General features: G+C 41.3%; 1 protein-coding gene across 1 annotated transcript in view; it reads right to left on the bottom strand.

The window, feature by feature from the left end:
• Positions 1 to 2,198: 2,198 nt before the first annotated feature.
• The window catches only part of LOC310987097 (voltage-dependent calcium channel subunit alpha-2/delta-1), a gene marked incomplete at its 5' end in the record, with an annotated part of 55,215 nt that continues 35,797 nt past the window's right edge, over positions 2,199 to 21,616 (bottom strand). The window contains 24 exons of the mRNA XM_083973265.1: positions 2,199 to 2,369; positions 4,536 to 4,618; positions 5,449 to 5,561; positions 6,319 to 6,448; positions 6,606 to 6,661; positions 7,054 to 7,106; positions 7,382 to 7,534; positions 8,760 to 8,831; positions 9,025 to 9,063; positions 9,167 to 9,234; positions 9,351 to 9,440; positions 9,985 to 10,088; positions 10,705 to 10,767; positions 11,305 to 11,386; positions 12,423 to 12,514; positions 12,613 to 12,673; positions 15,264 to 15,340; positions 15,791 to 15,852; positions 16,603 to 16,674; positions 16,805 to 16,876; positions 20,672 to 20,746; positions 21,069 to 21,149; positions 21,256 to 21,330; positions 21,427 to 21,516. Coding sequence (XP_083829391.1) covers positions 2,259 to 2,369; positions 4,536 to 4,618; positions 5,449 to 5,561; positions 6,319 to 6,448; positions 6,606 to 6,661; positions 7,054 to 7,106; positions 7,382 to 7,534; positions 8,760 to 8,831; positions 9,025 to 9,063; positions 9,167 to 9,234; positions 9,351 to 9,440; positions 9,985 to 10,088; positions 10,705 to 10,767; positions 11,305 to 11,386; positions 12,423 to 12,514; positions 12,613 to 12,673; positions 15,264 to 15,340; positions 15,791 to 15,852; positions 16,603 to 16,674; positions 16,805 to 16,876; positions 20,672 to 20,746; positions 21,069 to 21,149; positions 21,256 to 21,330; positions 21,427 to 21,516 — 1,974 coding nt within the window. The 3' untranslated portion in view covers positions 2,199 to 2,258. The remainder of the gene's footprint in view (positions 2,370 to 4,535; positions 4,619 to 5,448; positions 5,562 to 6,318; positions 6,449 to 6,605; positions 6,662 to 7,053; positions 7,107 to 7,381; positions 7,535 to 8,759; positions 8,832 to 9,024; positions 9,064 to 9,166; positions 9,235 to 9,350; positions 9,441 to 9,984; positions 10,089 to 10,704; positions 10,768 to 11,304; positions 11,387 to 12,422; positions 12,515 to 12,612; positions 12,674 to 15,263; positions 15,341 to 15,790; positions 15,853 to 16,602; positions 16,675 to 16,804; positions 16,877 to 20,671; positions 20,747 to 21,068; positions 21,150 to 21,255; positions 21,331 to 21,426; positions 21,517 to 21,616) is intronic.

The raw sequence follows: 21,616 nt of genomic DNA, 5'->3' as shown, positions 1-21,616 counted from the left end.
TTAGATTCCACCCTCATCTTGTTTTTTAGTTACTCTTAGAATTTGCAGTGCTATGTGATAGTCACCCACTCTTTTATTACATACACAGACAGAAACTGACATGAAAGGCGGATGCAAATGCTCGTCCCTTTCTCAGCAGCTGTCTCTCACTGCAGGAAGGATGACATGTTTGGTCTGCTCCCAGTGGAGCCAAAACAACTGGCCAGATGTGACGGCACAAAAAGGGAGCACCTCTGGTCATAACAATACAACACTTTTATTGTGAATATATTATATTTGCACAATAGTCAACACCATATTATAAACATTTTTTTTCTTTTCTTTCATTTTCTCTTTTATACAGTAAATAGTATTAGTGTACAAATGTATACAAAATTTATTCAGGCTAGTCAAGTTCCACAAAAGAGTAAATTCATGTACAGTATTAAAGCACAATCAGATATCGGAGGGACACTCACATGCCTGCACATAGACACGGGACCCCCGGGGTAAAACACAAGTCAACACGCGACTTTGATAGACAGGCATATCCTGACCACTCAATACCAGCAGGTCACCATGAAGGCGAGGTGGAGAGAAATCAACTGTGATTGGTTAACAACAAAAAGAGCTTCAACAAAAAGAAACACTAAAACACTTATGCGTGATCTTTGTCTCGTGGTAAAGTAAGGCTATGCAAAATCACTACTGGTAGTAGTGTATTCTCATAGTTCTCTCCAGCCGGCCCTGATGCTGACCACAGGTATTGACAGTGTTCAAACACAGAACAAGCTCATCCCATGACATTGCAGCGTTTTCGACACTGAGCCCTCAGCGTCTGCTTCACAGCACTTTTATAGAGCAACACAAAGAGGAAACAAGCATAAGGAGGAGAACAGCAAGGAGGAGAAAACAAAGAAACAGTCATTTTGATATGCTGATCTCATTCACAAGTCATCTTGGCTCCTGAGTCTGATGGTCCAGAAAGGGAACAGAAACAGGACTAATAATGAGAGGTGCTGGGACGCGAGCTCAAGTCTGTTTTTTTTTTTTTTTTTTTTTCTTTTGAGCGCTAGAGGAAAATGAGATTCCTCACCCACAATCAAAATCACCGGCTGTTTCTACTGTCGTCTGTATGGGCCACATGAGGAAGAGTTAACAGATTCAGCCCATTTCATGTCACCTCAAGGGCTACCCTCTCTGCTATATTGCAGCAAGCATTAGCATAGAAGCATACATGGTAAGAATACAACTCTGATGCATTGCTTCATTCAGATAAACAGACTGTGTGAGCTACTATTTAGGCACTGGGAATTTGATGCATCAAATTGAAGACAACCAAAGCTGTCAGACCAAGAACAAACATGTGGAATTGTAATATCCTACACGATTTCGATCCGCACGGGTGCTCCCTGACCTCACTTATTTCTCTGTGAGGTACCCTTCATTCTGGCTAACACTTTAACTTGAATACTGATGTACACCCACATCTGAAGAATCTCTTAAAATAAACTAGCCTGCAGATTCTCTGTAGTAGGCTTGTGTGCATCCATGGTCCTTGGTACTGTGTGGAGCTTTGGTGTCAGAGTATCGGTGTTGTCTTTAGCTCTGTACTGAGCACATGCTGCTACAATACAACACCTAGCTAGTCACAAAATGCTTGTTGGTTTTGTTTTGGAGTACAAAAAATGAAATAGATTAATAGATACGTACATTACATTTCAAAAACACTCAAACGAAAGGGATACTCTTCATACTGTAGTTGCACAGGTTGTCGAAAGAAACAATCATTACAGCATAATGATTCATACGCAGTAAATATAATAAGCAACAAACGATATTGACAACTACACAAATCAACGCTGTCAGTGAACATACAGTCAGAATGGTATTTAGTTGGCATAGTGGGACAGCTCTTCACCCTCTGCTAATAAGTCAGGGAAACAAATGACGCAGGATTAAAGGGTTTGGTTAGCTCTTACTCTTGCACCATTGGAGAGTATATTATGGAGATGAGTGCAGCTGAGCACAGTAAATGTGTCTCTGTTGTTTAAAAAAAGATGGCGAGGAAATGGATGAGCACCCTTTGGCATTGGAAAATGGAAATGCTGATGCTGGGCTAGTCGTTAAAAAAAACAAAAAACAAAAAGCAAAGAAGTCTTGTGGCAAATTCTCCGCTTTCGTCCTGGGTCTGGCATCACTAGAATGTTTTCTGGCCTCTCTTGTGAAATGAGAAAATGATCCGTGAGTGTACAAATGAATGTGTGTGTGTGTTGGGGTCATAAGTGATGTAAAGATGTGATGAGCCACAGCAGCAGCAGTTGGAGCCCGAGCATTGGCCAAAGACACGGGCTTAGGCTGGTCCCTCCTCCACAATCAGAATCATCCTCCTGTTGGACAGAGCACTTGTCAGTAACTCAGATAAGTTTCTTTGACATCATGTAGCTCTGTGACAATGGCAGCTAACATCACTACTTCTGTTCCTAAGCTATTGAAGATCATATTGTATTCTAGCCTATCATACTATATCATCTGGTTTTGCAGTGTCATACACATACAGTACTCTTTCTTTATCACATTAATGTCATTGTTGCATATTTTAGGGAAGCTAAATCGATCTTCTTAGCTTATTGCAGACTTCTCTTCTAGAAAGTAAACAAAGCACATTTTTCCAAAATTGAGCCATTGATTCAAATGCCATTTTGCAGTAATAGAGGTGTTCCAGACTTCCAGACTTTGCTTTCCATGTATTCGTATGCACATACACCTGGCTATGTCTGTGTGAGGCTCCCCTGTATTTGATGGGAGTATTCAGGATATCCGTGCATGCCGAAGGCCTAGGAGAGAGAGGTGGGAGTCGCCTGTGCTCAAAGGGCAAGAAAGCCATGTTAAGCTTCCTCTGTTTACTCCAGTGACAAAATGGACCTGCCTGGACACAGACTCTCTTCCTATGAGGAGCCGAGCCAAAAGTAATGGGACAGATGGAATGAGAAAAAGGAGCGCGGCCTACTTTTACTCTGTTCATCTACTTCCTGAGCTATTCCTACCCTTCCCTTCGCTTCCTAGCACAGCCTCCGCACAACATAAACACACAGGCACATGAATTAGTGGCCTGTTATGTGTGTGATCTACGCCTTCAGAACACAATGAAAGGCTGAGTTCACAAAGATATGGGAAATATATTTCCAAATATTTATACGTTTTATAAACTGTTCAAAGTTGGGTGGTGATGCAATGATCTCACACACGTTTATCCACCTTGCTCCTTTGTTTTACCGTTTTGGCCACATGAATTTCCATTATGCTTTTTCAAGGGAATGTACACCAGTGCATTTGCTACTGTACCAGGTCTTAATGTTGCATATAGCAAAACCTGAAACTCTAAAATACTTTCCAGTGTGAGGCAAAACATAGCCAATATTTGCTTTGATTTTCCTGAAAAACATTTGTTTGACACAGCATTTAAGAGATGAATAAAATAGTGATAGCTGCAGATATTTTTATACATAGTTTTCTTCTGCCTTTATTGAGTGATGGTAGTGTTGGTGTGATTATAGCTAGAATGATTTAACACATTTAGCTGCCAAGATTCAATCTGCTCTCCATCTGTCGGGATAAAAAGAAAAAAATGGAAACAGCAACATGCCAATAGAATAAAAGATGTAGCATTCTGTCAGGGACATAACCATGCAGCAAAGAAATAAATCTAAACCATTTTGTTATTACAGTGTGTTATTTACATATTATGGTTGGCTATTTCCCTCTCAAATTATCTTAATGTGTATGGAAAAAAAATATAAAAGGTAAATGCCTCATAAATGATATAAACATCTGTGAGTAATGTGGAATTATAAGTAAATATCTACAGTATGTGTACGTGAGAGCTGTTCCAATTCATAAGCCTGAGTCTGGGGTGGGTGGAGCTTGAATAGTCATACAATAGTAATATTACCTTGCAAATATTGTAAAAAATTTAATAACATTTGTAATAATTAAAGTTTACGTGACATCAGAGTAGCTGTGAGGACTGACTGGCCGCTGTACTGCCTGATACAGCTCTACTATACACTGTGTGATGGCACAGGAAGACCTAATGTCAAAGAGCTAAATGTTTAGTGTCAGGGCACTGAGGGAGAAGCTTTTAGAGACACCAACCCTGAACCCAGGAGCAGAAACAAGAAGAGTGGTGATGAGCTCAGTGCAGAACCTCTGCTGATTGGGCACAAGGGCTCATCCTACCAGACAAGAGCAGCAGCCATGCAGATGCAGAATCATAAAACAAGAATGACAGATGATGAGTGAAAAATATAAGCAACAGAAATAAAGACAAACTAGCAATGAAAATAGATAGTTTCATTACATAAATCAAATGAATAAATCAAGAATAGATCAGAGTGGAAGAGCAGGCAGCCGGCGCTGCTTTGAATCTATGCAGAAATCCCAGTGCTAATTAAAACCAGACAGAAATTGACAGAGGCCAACTGCAAAACCTCACTAATAGAGCTGTTTCCAGCAATATTCTCTTGCAGAGCGGCACATGTGCGGTTGTTTCTTACGTCTTCATTGTTGTCAAAACACATCTCTGGCCCTTTGCGGTATCTGGGGTTCTGGGCCAGCTCGCATGGATCTGGACCTTCAGCTGAACACACACTCTTAGGAAAATTTACAATCAAGCGGTGCACATTTAACACTTTTAACAACAGTTAAATGATGTTCTGTGTGTTCACTTCCCTGCCAGAGAGTCTTCTGCAGTTCCAACTCATCAGCCTTGGCTACAGATACTCTGACGTATTTGTGTTTTTGTTTTTTTCCCACAGATTTGCTGATCTTCTATTCACTTAAGACTTAAATAAAAGACTTTATAGAGGCAGTCGTAGACAATATTATACATGCTACTTTATGTGGTCAAACACTATTAAACGCATGTCATATGCAGTTATATATTTAGTGTGCTCCTGCAGCATGTGGATGTATCATATGTGTGTTGGCATTTCTGTGAGTTGAGTGGTGTCATTATTAGCAACTGGAGACCCCTGTTGTGACATCATGCCGCCCTCTGATGATGACACCTTTACTGTTACACCAGCAGGAAGCTACATTCAAGGCACATCTGTCAAACAGATATCCTCAACATACATATACACACACACACACACTGTAGTGTGCATACACACAAACACACCCCTGGTCTTAACCTTAATTCATCCTGATGGCAGCATGCAGCCCAGATGATTTTAAACTAAGAAATGTAATCTGGGAGTAACTCGACACTGGCTTTCATATGCCGTGCATCTGGTTTACTGTTCACCCGTGAACATTCAGGAGGGACCTACTGCAAACTCCTTAGGTGTGTGTCCTTGTATTGAGAGTTTAAAGCGCTGCTGTCATGTGGGTGATGGATGGAGGGCTGGAGAGTTAAAAAAGGAAGTGTAACTGTGTTCGATTTTTACGAGTTGAGTGAAAGGATACAGGGTTGCTCAGCCTGTCGTAGTGGTCTGGGGTCACACGACAAGCACGTTGCCTTGGCATCAGTGATCAGGAACACCAGGTTGGTGTTAGGCAGCTTCTCGGCACGATACATCCTAGAAAGCAACACACACATATACAGTAAAATACCTGTGCTCTAAGGGCATCATGCAGCTCTTTATTATCAACATGCAATAATAAATTCCCCTACAGTGCAATGCATTTACATATAGAGTACACAGTGTATCCTGTATTCACATGCAGGTTTGTGTGCAGACGTGCACATATATACACATCCATACCTCTTCCCTTCCTCTGGGATTGTCTTTTTATGGTGGTCATGAAAGTTTCTGTGTCTGCAGTCGTTAACATTGGGGAGTAAAGCACCAGACACGTGGGACTCATAATACCCAGTAATTACAGCCATATTTAACCCTCTCACACAGCCCAAATTGACACAAAAGGAGGTTAGAGCAAAGTAAATGTGCAGTGGTCCGTGAATGTGTGTATTCGTGAGTTTGAAGTAGAGCCAGAGCGAGAAGGAAGAAAAACAGATAAAAGGGCTTTTGTGCTTCCCTCTGTAATTCCGGTCACTGACAGATCAAGGTAATCTGTGTCTGATCAGAACTCATCAGAAAACAGCTGCCTGATTTCAGGCTGGGAAACAGAGGAGGCCAGGAAACTAACACTATTCTGGACCCGTCCCCACGGACCATTAAACAGAAGGATGTTCAGGAAGAAGATACAGTATGAGGTGGAACATCTTTAATAACAGAACCAGTTTACAATGTGAATAGACAAAACCTCTGAAATAGAGCTCACACTGCACAGATTCATTCACATGCATCGGGGTGAAGTGATGTGCACAAATACCTGGAACAGTTTCCGCAGTCCAGGACACCTGAGTAGGATCTTTCATCATTGTCAAAGAAGTACTGAGTCTGCTCTGTGATACAGCTCTCCTTAAACATGGCATCTGGTATGGCTTCATCTGCTGACTCCGCTGAAAATATGAGACACGTTAAATGAAGAAAAAGACAGGAAAGGATTAGGGAGAGTGTGCCGTGATAAAAACCGATCAAGCTGACAGATGGGCAGCCAAATACTGATGTCTTATCTAAATAAGTCTGATGATTAAGTTTTCTGCCTCTGTTGCTCACCTGCTTCTAGAAAGTTAGGGAACATGAGACCAAAGAAGAGCTGCTGGAGTATCGACCTAGACACAGAGAATGAAAACCAAATAAATGAATCACATATGAGTCAATAGACCATCTTTTACTTATTTACATCAAGAAACCAAACACTTTTTTAATAAAAGCCTAGAGGCTAGAGTCACTGATGATGTAAATGTCATGGGAAGTATCAGTCACTCTATCCCAAAAGCTGGTTATCCTGCAGTTGGAAAGTCACGCAGGTGGTGAAACAGTATGACGTTGTGTAACTGCCCTTGTCCCACACTGACCCAGCCAGCTTCATCCTTCAACACCACACAAGCCCACTCCCAAACAAACTCCTGCCCTCAAAGTACAAATGCACTCCCACTCTGAAGCATACGCACAACACACAAAATGTGACAGACACAAAACACAGGCAGCACAGTACACTCACCAGGCAGCACTGGAAGCCCACCAGCCAATACTGAGCAAGTCTGCAATGGTAGGCTGGAGAGAGAAAGGAAGATGAAGTCACACCAAATCCAAACTAAAGCAGGAAACTGTCAGTCACCAATCAGAATTTTTTAAAATGATTTTAACGTAGAATCACATCTAGAAGAATCAAGAATAATTATAGTTTTGTGTGAACAGATTTTTGTCCTACCACTTTGTAGAATCAAGGCCGCATGGGCTACTTTCAGTGCATAAATGGGTAAACAGTACTTGTGTGAGAGTGGGAGTGACTGCTGCTGCCCGACAGCTTGTGTGAGTCAGTATCTAACCACAAAGACGGAGCGGGGTCCCGCAGCAGCCTTGCTGTCTTTCTCTGGGTCGCAGACCGACTGGTAGTCATAGGTCTTGTTGAAGGAGTACAGTGACGTGTTGACCAGGTTGATCATCAGCACTGGATCCACCTCGCCGAAGAACTGACCAATCTAGAATGAGGACACATTCACAAATAAAAATGTAAAGCCACTTTAAAAAAAACCAAACAAACGGGGCGTCGTTTAGCTCAGTTAGTAGAGCAGGTGCCCCATGGGCTATACAGCCGGCCCTGTATTGAATCCCGCCCGGGTGGCCCTTTGCTGCATGTCATTCCCCCCTCTCTTTCTCCCCATTTCCTGTCTCTCTCCACTAAGAACTATCAATTAAAGGCAAAAAATGCCCCAAAAAATATACTTAAAAAACAAACAAACATACATTTGTGTGTGATTTGCCTCTGACAATCCCCCCCCCCCCATGGCACCGGTACGTCATAGAGCGTACCGCTGCTGTTCTCTTTCATCCTCTGATCAAAAAGGTTAGGCGAAGCGTGGCAGTGCGCTCCAGTATCACCTGTTACATGTGTTGTTTATGTTATGCTGCTCTCATTGTCACATAAAACAGGTCAATGTTTAGCTTCACACACAGCTGGGAGAGCGAGCCGGTGTTAACAGCAGAGTTAACGTATTCTAACTGGTTGAGCATAAAGTTTGTAAAAACGTTTGTTGTAACTGTGATAATTGAACTACAGGTCAGCCAAAAATTCTGCACGACCCTGCGGACGCCAAATATATCACGAGTTGCAAAAAGGAGGAGGATAGCAGGGTGCTTATTCAAAAGCTTGAAGAGCATAAATTGCATGTGTGCCAGACGCTGTAATGGTTCAAATGGATCAAAGAAAGCAGATGTCCTGTCTTGACTGACATGAAATGTTGCAAAACTCACTGTATATTCCACCACTGACACTCAGGGGCCTATAGCAGCCTGAGAGAACCGAGCTGACTTCTCGGATACACAGGGGACTCCCTTCACTACAGCTTCCCTGACTGACTAAAACCCATCAGAACCTTCCCTTTGATCCTCCTCCAGTGGTTAGTGCTTTGCTTTATGGGAGAAATGGATGTCCTGCTGTCCTACAGGAGCTTTCTGAGCTAACAGGCCATTCTCATAACTTAGCTGAGTCATACGACCTTTATTTGACTTCTGTATGAGATTGATGAATTCCTGTGACAATGGTAAAACAAGCCAGAGGTAGAGAAAAGCATGAAATATGAATGCTGAATATGAAATTCTCAATCCGAAGTGACTGTGTGTTTTATTTCCAGATGGGTTACCCATTACTGATTATTTGGAGATAGACAACAGATAATTGATGCATTTGTGGCTTTGGTAGCTCACCTGGGTGATATACTCCTCCTGATTGGACATGAGAAGAAACCCTCCATCATCCAGGATCACACAGTCCACATACTGCAGGGGAAAAGATAGGAGGACAGTTAAAAAATGTAATAAACCCTAGTGATAATACTGTAGTTGAAAATCACCTGCCAATAGGGTAAAAAGAGATACTAATTAAACGTAAGTATGTAATTACATCGTAGGCAATGGTCTTATCATAATGGTTTTCTTCTGTCAGGTAATATAATCAAGGCTGTTACCTTACCTTGTCATTCCTCAGACAACCACAGATCTCATCTTTGCACTAAAAGTGAGACAAGAAAAGAAGAAATGATTACCACACACCAATAGCCCAAGGTCTCAGACACAGTGTCCTTTTGTGACTTTTAGCTATTAACGCAACTTACATTCAGTTTCAAAGTGGCATTCATGAACGAGTTCATCCAGTATGAGATGTTGAGTTTCACTCCCACCACTACAGAAGGAACCACAAATCAGGCCGAAGCACAACTCTGATGAATCGCAATCAAGTCTTTTCAATTGCATTTCATCACAAGACACAATCAATCCGTCATCATCAGAGACACTGACCTGCTGGTTTGAGAGTGACTTTGTCAATAGTGAGGTCCACTGCTTTGCTCACTAGAATACCCGAGTCAGAAACAGGCTCCTTGCTCTCTGCTGCAGTTGAGAAGGGACACACGAAAGTAAAAAGAAAGAGTGCTTGTGGCAATTTTGCCAGAATCATGTTGAAAAGTACATGCAGAGAATGTGCAGCACAGTTTACATGGGAATAAGCACCTAGCATCCATTGAGGGAAATTCCATGCATTTTTAACTGCTTGTAATTCATGTCAGTGGAGTGGAGCCTGCGTAGCCGGTCCACGTGTTAATCCAGTCAAGTGTAGCCATAAGCAGGGCTACATTACACTGACATTTGCCTGTCCTGATGTGTGTTAGAGAGATCAGTGGAGATAACAGGAAGTGTATAGGGCAGGAGGGAGGGGAGGGGGTGGGGCTGAGCGCTGAAAGACACAGCGGGAAGAGGAGAAGGATAAAGAGAGTGATATCAGAGGCCTGAGACTGAGTGTGATCTTTGCCAGTAGGGTTGGGATGACGTCCAAAGGCAGAGAGCAGGATAGGCTCAGTGCCAGACCACATTGAAAATCCTCGTGCTCCAAAAAAACACACACATTACACATATGTGACCCTTTCACAAAACTTACTGTTGAAAGATGGAGCTGTGAAAATATAAATTTCATTGTCCAGGGTCCTCTTGTAGAAACTGGACTCATATGTCTCTGGATTCTCGGTCCACTCCTCCCCAGCGCTGAAAACATTAATATAGTCAGTCACATAATATTACATATGGACAATAATAAGCATAAAACACTGAGTGTGAGTGTGTTTGATCTATCTCAACAATTTATATTTTAATCCGCAGCCAAATGTTAGTCATCGAAATGAGAGTCACACCCAGTGCAGCTGATATATGACATGGGCATGGTCCAGTAAAAGCAATAACTGATTGTATTTCATGTTTTATAGTCAGGAGGAATATACATTAATCTCCAGTCGGAATGTTATATTTTGATACAGTGGAAACCCCAAATGTAATTCAGACAAAAGTAGCAGTAGGAAATTGGGTAAAATGAGCTGCGTTTGGCTGCTGGGTCTGTGGATGTGACCCATGTCCTGTACTGGCCTGGTTCAGCTGAAAGTACTGTATCTAATCCTCCGTGTTCAGGAAATAACCCAGTGGAGCAGGTGAGCGCAGCAGCCAGAGGCACTCGACCTGAGAGTATCACAGTCTGTCTCCATTTCCCTCTCGCACATTTACACCACCACATATTTGGGCAAAGCTTACGTTGCGCTATTTCACAACCCAAGAGCTGAAGCTAGAAGCGAAACTGAGAGGAAGGAGAGAGGAGAGAGAGAGAGAGTACCTTCTCGGGTAGACTCTTGTGATTCCTCCATCTGTGGCTACGAACCTGGCCACTATCCCGTCCCTGCGCACATGAAAGGCCAACAGCCAATCAAACATCAAAGTCATCAAAAGTCAATGATTAGAGGAGAAAGTGTTTGCGAACTGTGAAACCAAAAGCTGCAGACACGACACAAATTGCTTTATGCACACAATCACTTGTCTCTATGGTTCGTCCTAATGTTAAACAGATACCCAGCAGTGTGTGCACGCGTGTGTTCACATTATTTCAGACAAGTGGGCATACCATGAAAGGAGACACACTGATGTAATCATTTTATTTTCTTCGTAAAACAGCATTTCTTGGCAGAGCTCCGTATGGATATGCATTTTGTGCTTTGCTTTCATCGTGTTTCACTAGTTAAATGTGATCAATTCACAAAGTAGAAAAGAAAGAAAGAAAAAAAGAAAGAAAGGGGACTCGGGCTCAATCAGTAAATTGTGCATGAAATAAGCATCTGCATTGTAGAACATGTAGCATCAAATAGCACAGAGTAAAGGAGAAGGTTATGTTTTTGCATAGCGTGAGGCAGGAGAAGAGCAGAAAAGGTTTGGCACTCACGCTGGCTGCTCGTTCCAAAGTTTAACCAGTTCAGCTGTCAGACCTGCATCCAAGATCAGTCGGCTCACAAGGGACACATTACCTTAAAGACAAGATACATTTTACACATTGCAGACATTACAACACCACAATAACAGAACTAGATATGGAAACATGGCAACAGAAGCAACGGCAGCCTATTGTTGACAAACCGGGGTAAAATGGAGAAGCTATGCATATGAATTGGCCGCCACTGAGCGATGCACACACTCCTGTATTTCTCTAGTAAAGGGAGACTGGTGATTAAGTTTATGAAGGTGAAAGGCAGAGGCTGAAACAGCAGACGTGCTCAACCAAGTCTTCTCCCTGGATAAATGAGGGGAAAATGGATCTCCTAGCACATTTTGGGAAATAATCGAGCCAGGAGATATAGTTTTGTAGGTCTTCTCTGAGTGACCATTAGACATTAGGAGGTACTTTGTGAGGCATTGGCTGTTGAAGCTATACGAGGGAGGCAAGTATTGAGTTTGAAAGCCATTGTCAAGAAAAGTACTTTTCCAAAAAGGAATCATGGGAGGACATTTTGTTCAAACTATGTGCACGGTTTGATCACAGCCTCTCGAGTGTTGCTTTGAATCATGTCCAGAACTTTTGATGGAGACTCAACATGCTGCACAAATGGCAACACAGAGGAGCAGTAATGACCTTGAGTTATAATGGATGAAGGAGAGCTTGATCCATTAGCTGGATGATGGTGGTAAACCATACTAGGAATCCATTAGATGATGACAAACCAATCTGTGAGTCACTGTGTAGCATGACTGCATCACTCTTCTTGGAAACTCAGTGGGTCTGGCTGATGTCACCGTGCTGAGATCATATTAATCGAATGACCAAAGTCACTCTCTGACCTTCAGATGCTGACCGTCGTGAAGTGAACCAGAATGGAACAATAACACAATAAAACATACCATGCATGTACACTTACTCACAAACTTCACGTTTTATCTCTGCACACATCCGAACGCAACATACTGAATACTGATACGGGTGAAACTGTGCAGGTCAGTGGCATTAAAATACTCTTGACGTCACAATCCGTGGAAGTGCGTCAAATACATGAAAGATGCATGACTCACAGGCTTTTGGAGTGTTCCTGTCAATGTACTGGTTGAAGTCGAGGAGAAACTGGGTGTTGTTGAGTGACAACTTCAGGTCTTTGCAGTATTCCCTGAAGAAACATTATTAATCAGCTTCAGTACGGGCTCCGTGTTTGTTCCTGTATCTTGAAAGTGGTTTGTGAGGTACTGTAGCGTGGGGATCACTCACCTTGGAGCGATGTAGGTGTAACCATACTCATCAAACCTTTCCAGCTGTATGGTCTCCATAGCTTTTGAAAACAGAAAAAAAAACATCTCATTCAGGCTCATAACTGATAAAATTGTTCAGTAGTCTGCTGTAAATTATATTGGCAGATTAAGTGATTTCTATTGATGAACTAATGAAAATGCACTGTTATTTCTGATGTAGATGGTCATAACAAATTATAGACAATGCTAGTGGGTGATACATGGACACAGTTAGTACACATACTCAAACTAAAAGGCACACACTCACACGCACGCACACACGCACAGACACAGACACATAAAATATTGGACAGATATGAGGTGATGGATTAAGGGAAGCGAGTGTGGATGTGGATGCAGTGGGGAGACATGAGAGAATAAGAGACTGGGAAATACTTGCCTTCTTGCCCTGTTGTGACCCCAGGGAAAAAGAAATGAGGGGAGAAGGAAGTAGGAAAGACAAAGAGTGAAAAAAATTCATTCATCATCTGTCAAATGATGTCATACCTTGGAAAATATGCTGACATTTTTAAATATTTCCCACAGCAGGTGATAAGGTACTATTCTGCTGTGGATCTACTGGACAAAGTTTAACTAAAATAGAATATATTTATAAACCAGATATATATATATATATATATATTTATGTAGTAGGGATGCACTTTTTTAGAAACACAAACAATTAAATGATCAGAAGGGGACTTCAGCATGGACATGCAAGGAAGCAACGTGGTAAACATACAGTAGTAATAAAGAAAATTCCACTTGTATGCATTGTCTGCTCTGGCTCTGGATTTCATTTCAAGTGCTGTCTGGTAATTCTTATCTCATAAATGACTTGACAAGCAGCGATGGCCATCATTCACTAGTCTCTTAAAATGAAGACATTTTGGACATTGGCTTTAAAATATATTGAGTCGTGTGGTGCAGTCTGCAAAAACAATTACTGAGCACTGAGTTTCCTCGGGGTCATGGAAATCTGGTGCAGGATAAAACAATGTCCTTCACATAAAACATAACAGGCAGATTCATTGTCCTTCTGTCACTATAGTCCAGGCAGGGTGTCTCTTTGTCCATTTGCTTTCCACACCATATACTCCTTCTCTTGTTTCTCACTCTTTCTTTCTCTGTCACCATCTCTTCAGCCCAAGTATTACGTCATTAATTCAACAAACACAGCATTCCTTCTATATGGATGTAAATAAAATAAATAAATAAAGTTCATCTATCACGCCCTTGGCTGGGAAATGTCCCTAATGTATTAGGAGGACAGGTGGCTGCAGGAACCACCTACTGCAAGAAAGTGGCGAGATGGATCGAGGCATTGGTGGTCCGGCTCCAGTGTGAAACTCTATATGGCTGCACAGAGAACTTTAGAGTCCCAGGCTCCCTATCGGAGTAGTCTGTGGCAGCAAGGCATGGTGTGTTACTTTCTTTAACAGGCCTGTAAACGTTCTGACAGCCTTTATGGCACAGTGACAGACTCGTTATGGCAGAGAGGGAGTGATACAGAGGCCGAAACACTCAGTCAAAATCTCATCTGTTGGAATAACTGTGCCATTAGGAGTTTATGCTTTGTGGCGCCACATCAAAGTTATGAAAAATCCTCTAAAGCCAGATGGTTATGTGCTGAAGCCTGTGGGTTTTCTTTTTTTTTTCTTTTTTTTAAATTACATCCCTTGATTGAAGCTTCAATCAACTTTGTCATTATTAGCATGCATACTAAATATTATGAGAAATATATCCAATGGGAACATGTTAAGAATAATCGTGCTCATGCTGCGGAGGAGCATCAGACAGGACACAGAAGAGTGAGTACTTGCCCCAAATAGAAGCTGTGAAATTCCAGTGAAGAGGCAAGACAGGAGGGAACAAGTTACAGGAAAATGCAAAGAATTACAAAGAGTGACAGCTGCATGTACAGTACAGTATAAGAACATGTTGGTTCTGTTAGGCCTTGAGAGCACAAACAGAGAGCAGAAGGGAGTTGAAGACAAATAAAAAGAAGGAAGTGGAGAGGGATGGTGGGAGGAATAAAGAGAACGAGGTGAGGACAGGTTTACAGATTAGACAGAGACAGAAAAAAAATGCTGTTAATTATGTATACTTTGGAAATAAACAAACTAAGGACACAGGCAGCCATAGAATTAGCCTCTGAAATATACTGACAATGGGAGAGTGTAGAAAATGGGGGGGGGGGGGGGGGGGGGGGTTGGTATTGTAGGAGAGGCGATAATGAGCAGGGAGAAGAGGTGAGGGAGGTTTCATCTTCTTCTTAGCCAGAAGGAGGGCCAGATGAGGGGAGTGAAGAAGGAGAGTGGAGCAAAAATGTTGACAAGATCAAAAGAGCCAGTGCTCAGGGCTGGGTGCGGGAGAGGGAAAGCATGTGGATGAGTGCGTGTGTGTGGGAGTGCAGGGCGACTGACCAGTGGGTTACACTACAAAAGAAAAGCACCGTGGGGATCCGCTGATCTGAGCAGCAAATACGAAGGAGTGGTTGTGTTTCCAGCGAGGAGCCAGATACTGGACAGTATGACCCCAAACAAAGTATGCACGGGAGTTGTGAGGCAAATTCAAATGTGACTGGTTTGTTTGTGCACTGTTTATCATATGGGTGTATGCTATACTCACACATGGCTTGTTTCATGTCATCCCCCAGTTTAGCTTGAATGAAGTGCTCGCTGTATTTAGGCAGAACAAGAGCCAGGCTGCAGAGAAAAAAAGATGATGATGGTGTCGGAAATTTGTGGCTACAAGTCACTTGAGTCGATCGTTTGTTATTGAAAACTCAAACTAAGCTAAGTTTGAGGGTCATTCAGGGCATTTGGTGTTTTCCGAAATCTTCAAAATGTGAAGAGCTTTTTTTAAGAGCTTTAGTGGAATGTGGTTTAAGGAAATTTCTCTCAGTGAAAAGGGGGAAAAACAAAAAAGATAAGCAACTAATGTCCATGAGTGAAATGCAGAACAGAATCTCTCACAGTAACCAAGCAGAGCCTGATGTTAGAAACAAGAGAGTGACCCCTGTTGGCTTAAGTAGTGTCCTCCATCATGTGGAGCACTCTCACTGGTTAGTGGCAGTGAATAATCTTCAGTGACAGCGAGGAGGCTTAATGAGCCACTAAATAAATACTATAAAATTTCTGTGATGACTCACTCACCTGTAATCGGTTTCATTGACTGGTGCCCACGTGTAGGTCCTCACTCCTCTATCTATGTACCTCTGCCAGAGACAAAACACACAGCAACAACTGGCATTCAGAGGTGCTTTGTGATGTCATTGGAAACAACTCAGTAGATGTTCTGCATTATGTAGTCCTCCCAAAACAAAACAAAAATCCAGGACAAAGACATATTCTTTTTAAATAGTAAGAATGTGTGAAAAAAAAAATCCAGATAAAACAAGATTATAATGAATTCCAAGCATAAACTGTAGTCTAAAAATACTCTGGATGGGAGCCTGGTTCATTTGTCATTTGTGTTTTCTCTCAGTGTTCTCCTCCCTTTGTATTACAGTAATGAATGGGTATTCTGAACTATCCTCGCCGCAAGAGGAGCTTAATTACTACAAACAGCAGTGAACCATGTCTTGTAGCGGGGAACATGACAAGTTTAAATTAAATGTGTGGAAATTTAAAATGTAAGTGGAAAGTAGAGCATTAAAATGTAAATTTCAGAGACAAATGTAAGCTAATAAATGTGACTCAATAAGCTGATGAATTTGCTAAATGAGTCTATTATTTTGACAAGATTGTATTTATATTACTGTGACAGATGTGGTTTTTTTTTCCTCAGTGAAAAAGAAGTAATGTTTCATTGAATGTATTTTTGTGAGACATTTATGTTAGGACGACTTTGTCTATTTTACGACTTCGGGGAACAGATCTGCAACATTAATGTATAACAGGAGACCCATACAAAACTTATTTTAAGTTCCCACACATATTCTAATGCAAGACGTGTTTCCTCTTACCTCATCCTGAGTTTTCACTAGAGTGTGAATGGTGCGTTCGCCTGTCAGACCGTCGATCATTGTTCTCCTGATCTACAAGGAAGGATCGCAGATGCACAGTACATAATGTTATCCAGTGACACTGGATCTGATTTTACTGAGTATCAGCTCATTTGAAAACATTCTTTGTCATTTATGGACACTTAACTACTGTGAAGTATACCTCTACTTTGATGTCATTCTCCAGCTCAGCATCAAGGAAGTCGAGGGTAACAGGTTCCTGGAATTTGGGATTCTGTGGAAAGGATTATATTTCAGTTCACAATTTTTAAAATGCTATGAGACACACGACCGGACCGCTGCAGCACACAAAGCTGAGAAGAACCCTGCACTCTAAGTTCGTCCTGAGTTTGCATGGGATCAAACTTTATTGTGTAATAATAACCCACATTCAGATCACTCTAATCTAAAACCTGCTGAGTTAATGCAGTAAAATATTATAAAAAGCAATGGACCATTTCACAGTTGTTATTCAGAGACTGGTTCTTACATGGCAATCAGCAAGAGAGAGGAACATCCACCCTGCATCTCAGTACTTCTATTGCATAAAATAGTGGACTTCAATTATTTGGGCCACAGTGTTCCTTTGTATTCAGTTCAGGAGCGATGCCAATCACTGTCCTCAACACATGAATCTAATCAGATCCAGGGTATGAAAAATGGAGGGTACCATATGGCAGCGCTTTGACAACATATCTGTGACAGCAGACACAGCTGAATCAGATTTGATACAAAGTGACACTGGACCCTATTAATGTCCTCTCTTAAAAACCCTATACGTCTGAGTGGCTTTATGGTGGTATAAAATGGTAGCAGTAATCTAGTGCTTCTCTATAAAACAGCAGTATATGGAATCTGATACCAGCTCTGTCCTCCACAAGGGTGATGTGGTGAGAGTACACTTATATTGACATATGCAAGCAGTGACTCCAAAAATAAACAAAAATGAATTTCAGTTAAAATGGAAGAGAAGGAATGAGTAGCCTAATAAAGTTTTGCTTGTGTCACAGCAAAGCTTCCTTATTTTATAAACAAACTACCACTGGATAAAGTGTGAATCGGTGCACAGGAAAGCAATAAAAGAAACACTCAGTCAATTACATTACATGAGTTCCTTACATTTGATGGTAAGTGAAATGAAATGGAGCAGCAAAGGAAGATGTTGAAGATGATGCGTCTCATGAAACATGAAAACGAGAAAAGAAAGAGTAAAAGATCAAGAGGTACAGCGCTGGGTGATACTAAATGAAACATCAAAAACATAAACAAGAAAGAAGGGAATAAGAAAAGGATGGGAGGAAGAAAAAACCAGGACGCAAGTGCAAAAGATCAAATAAGAAATAAGGATCGAGAATTGCAAAGAGATTAAAAAGACAGAATGGAAAAAATGAGCGAGAGAGAGAATACTGTGCGCATAGAAGAGATTTGTTGAGGGAAGATCAAAATGAAAACACTACAGCAACGGGGGGAGATTTGTATGATGAATAAGAAATATGTACAAACATAATCAAATACAGAGAGAAGCACTGCTCAGCAGAGAGAGCGAGAGGGGAAAAGTAGCAGTTCTCCTGGGTGAAGGGGCAGCAGCTTCTATAGCAGCTGTATCAGCCTGCTGCAGCCGGAGGGATTGTAACAACATCCTCAGACTCACAGATACATATGATATATGATCATATTAAATTAATTGCATTAAACTGTTTTGTACTATATTCTACTATGTTGTACTTGATTGTACAGAAATCAAACAATGGACTGTATCATTATATTAGCATTAGTGTATGGCATGTGTATTCAGTATGCATATATGACATATTTAAATCTCTAAGCTGCTCTGGAAACAACATGTTTTTGTTCGTACCAATAAAGCTACCTGAGCTGAATTGAATTTTATTGAAAGAGAGAAGAAAATGTTCAAAGGGCCCAAGGTGACCATCAACATTCACACAATCTCCCATTTGGCTGATTCAATGAGACAATGAATGATTGACAGGCAGCCCTTCAACACACACACACAGTGCTGATGGCTAGTGGAGGAATATGAATAATAATGGAAATCCTGTCTTGCTTGAATGTCAAATTAAACTGAGTGAGTTCTGACAATGCTTTCACGTGCATGTACACGCATCATAGCACTACGCTGACATTACTTTGTATACTAATTTAAAAGGAAGGACCTGCGGAGGATTTGTAACCAACTTTTTTTTTAAACTTTCAACCTTGTCACAAATTAAGCTCACACATTATATAATTTTCTAATATTTTTCTATGATCAGAGCAATGAGCACAGTCAACAGAAGAAAGCAAAGAGGAGTTCAGACAGCGTTGCAGATCTCCTAATCCTAAACTTCTACAAAAAGTGATGGTTTCCTCTGGTGACTACTATCTACTGAAAATAGTTTCTATGGGACTACAATACACGACACTCTACAAGACTACCTTTAGGAGCAGCTATTTCAATCTATGGTCCTGTGTTTCTACTTTGTCTCACCTCATGAAAAGTGACAGCATACTTATTATAGAGCCTGAGCTTCCTGTTACGAATCCTTCTCTAGGAAAATTATAGACAGATTCATGGTGATGCATTTGAAAGTCTGCAAAAATTCACATCACAGGAATGGGAAATTATCAAAAACTACCATGATCACAGAAATAACAATCAACCAAAGGAAAAACTTAATGTTTACTGTACTACTTATAGCATAGTACTGTACATTGTATCAACTGTTAAAAAAGCCATCTTGAAAATTATTTCTATACAGAATCACGCAGCTTTGACCAGAGTTCTTTCTCCCAGTTGACAGCATCATTGCCGTGCTGCCTTGTTTTCTGTTTACAACACCAGTTCCCCCCTGTCTGTAAAAATAACATCTCTTTTCATGTCACTTTCCTGAGACCTACAGTACAGTCATACTTTGTGCATACACTTGATTGATCGTGCTTTTTCAACAACTGAATTACCACCTCGATAAAAACCTAATAAACTGACAATTGAATAATTGGACCTATAAGTGTTTGTCTTGATGAATTAGAGTGTGAAGCAGTAGATTGACGGATGAGATGTGAGTCTATGTCTCCAGGGATCCATGTGTTTTAGATTGAAGGAGGTGCCGCTCTGAACATCGTGAAATCAAACACAGAGCTCAGTCCTGGGCAGCACATGGCCACTACGCAGCCCAGCACTGCATTGCCTCAGGCTGAAGGAAGTGAGCTGTGGTGGGATTCACTGAACAGCGGTTTGGAACCTCTTGTGGGGTCATGGCTAATTTCTACTGGGTCGCATCTTGAAACCTGCCAGTGGCTGGAGGTCCTGCAGCATTCGTACGAAGGGCTAAGACTACTTGAGGCCTTTGGCAGGTCAACAAAGGCAACATAAAATTAGTGTGGGGACATTTTTCCACTTATAGTGGAATTGTTTGACATTTCCTCCATTTTTCCAATCTGTGCCTTGTAAACACATTTAATAATGTTATTAAAATGTTTCAAGAACTGAGGTGGTTCAAAGTAACAGTACAGCCAGAATACATTACTTTTTTTCTTCTTCTTCTTTTTTTTTTTTTTAGCTTTAAGCGTGAAAATGCAGAACAGCAGCACCATGAGATATTTTCATAATGGAGCAATTTCATTTATATTCCAGGCTGTACTATTCTCACTTTAAAACACATTATGTCTACTGTATGTCACAGTGCCTCTTTTTATCCTTCATTCTTAAACATATATGCCAGTTCTCTGGCCAGGCTACAAACATATTTCATCTCACATAGTAATGAGTGACCTTTTGGCTGACATATGAGGACTGACGATATCAAGTCATTCTCTAACTAAGGAATCAATTCTCTTTATGAAGATTGATGAGGTGATGGCACATGAAGAAAGTCTGAAAAGAGCCTGCACCATCTGCTAGCCTGCATACTGTATTACTCACTGAGTGCAAGCAGTTTGTAACCATGTAGAATAATCAGTGTAGAATATAATGTCTCAAGTCGTGGACCTGTCGAGCCACACAGAGCAACACACAGGGCCAGCTGCCTACCTTTGGCTGGAGATTGGGGTGCAGCAGGACATATCCATTGGGGTCAATGGCAAAGTAGTATCCATTTGGACCAATCTGATGCAAAAGATGAACAGAAGAGAGGGGGATTTAGATGTCCTCAAAACCATATGACTGTACTTGTATTTGTACTTGTGTGTAAAAGAAGGAACCCACTGTAGAAGAACAAGAGTATATGACATGCAAGAAATGGGCTGTTTTTAATGATAAGGAGAGTTTTATCAGACTGTGATTTATTACAGGCTTTGGTAAAGGAACAACATCACTCGTCAACTTCCCTGTAGAGACAGAGAGTCTGAACAAGTTTTTTTCGCGAGTGAGGAAGTCACAAGACTTTATTTTAACAGGTTCTGTGATCACATGTGGGTGTCGAACTCACTGTGAAGCGTGGTGTGAGCTTCTTGATGTCATCCAGAGACACGTCGATCCCCATTACGCCAAGAATCAACTGATTCTGGTGCTGTGGAGAAAAAAAAGGAAGAGGTGAATATAATTACCAAGTCGAGCTGTGGATTCCACCCACTTTTCAAGTGTTTGTTCAGGCATTTGTTTTTCTTTCACTACACCTCGCCGTTCCTGTCGTCTTTGGTCTTGGTTTTATTGAAGACGGGGAGTGTGCCAGTGATGACCAGACCCAGTTCCTGATGGAGACACAGGAATCTTATCACATTAAAACAAGAGCAACGCTGTTACGTTATTCAACTTGGTATAACATGGCGCAATAATGGATGCCATACCAGAGCATCGAGGTACACGTTAGTCCACTGGACTTGTTTGGCCTGTCTGTCTGCCAGAACCATGGGTCTCCCCAGGACATCCAGGTACTCCTAAATTACATAAACAACACCATATTATCCTCCAGATGAACCTTTCAGTGCAGACAGAATGCATATATCTAATGTAGGATGGATGTATAAATAGATAATC

Source organism: Trachurus trachurus, assembly GCF_905171665.1.
Source record: "Trachurus trachurus genome assembly, chromosome: 6".
Taxonomy (NCBI): domain Eukaryota; kingdom Metazoa; phylum Chordata; class Actinopteri; order Carangiformes; family Carangidae; genus Trachurus; species Trachurus trachurus.
Note: the sequence above shows the minus strand (reverse complement) of the source record. Positions and strands in the feature narration are given on the sequence as shown.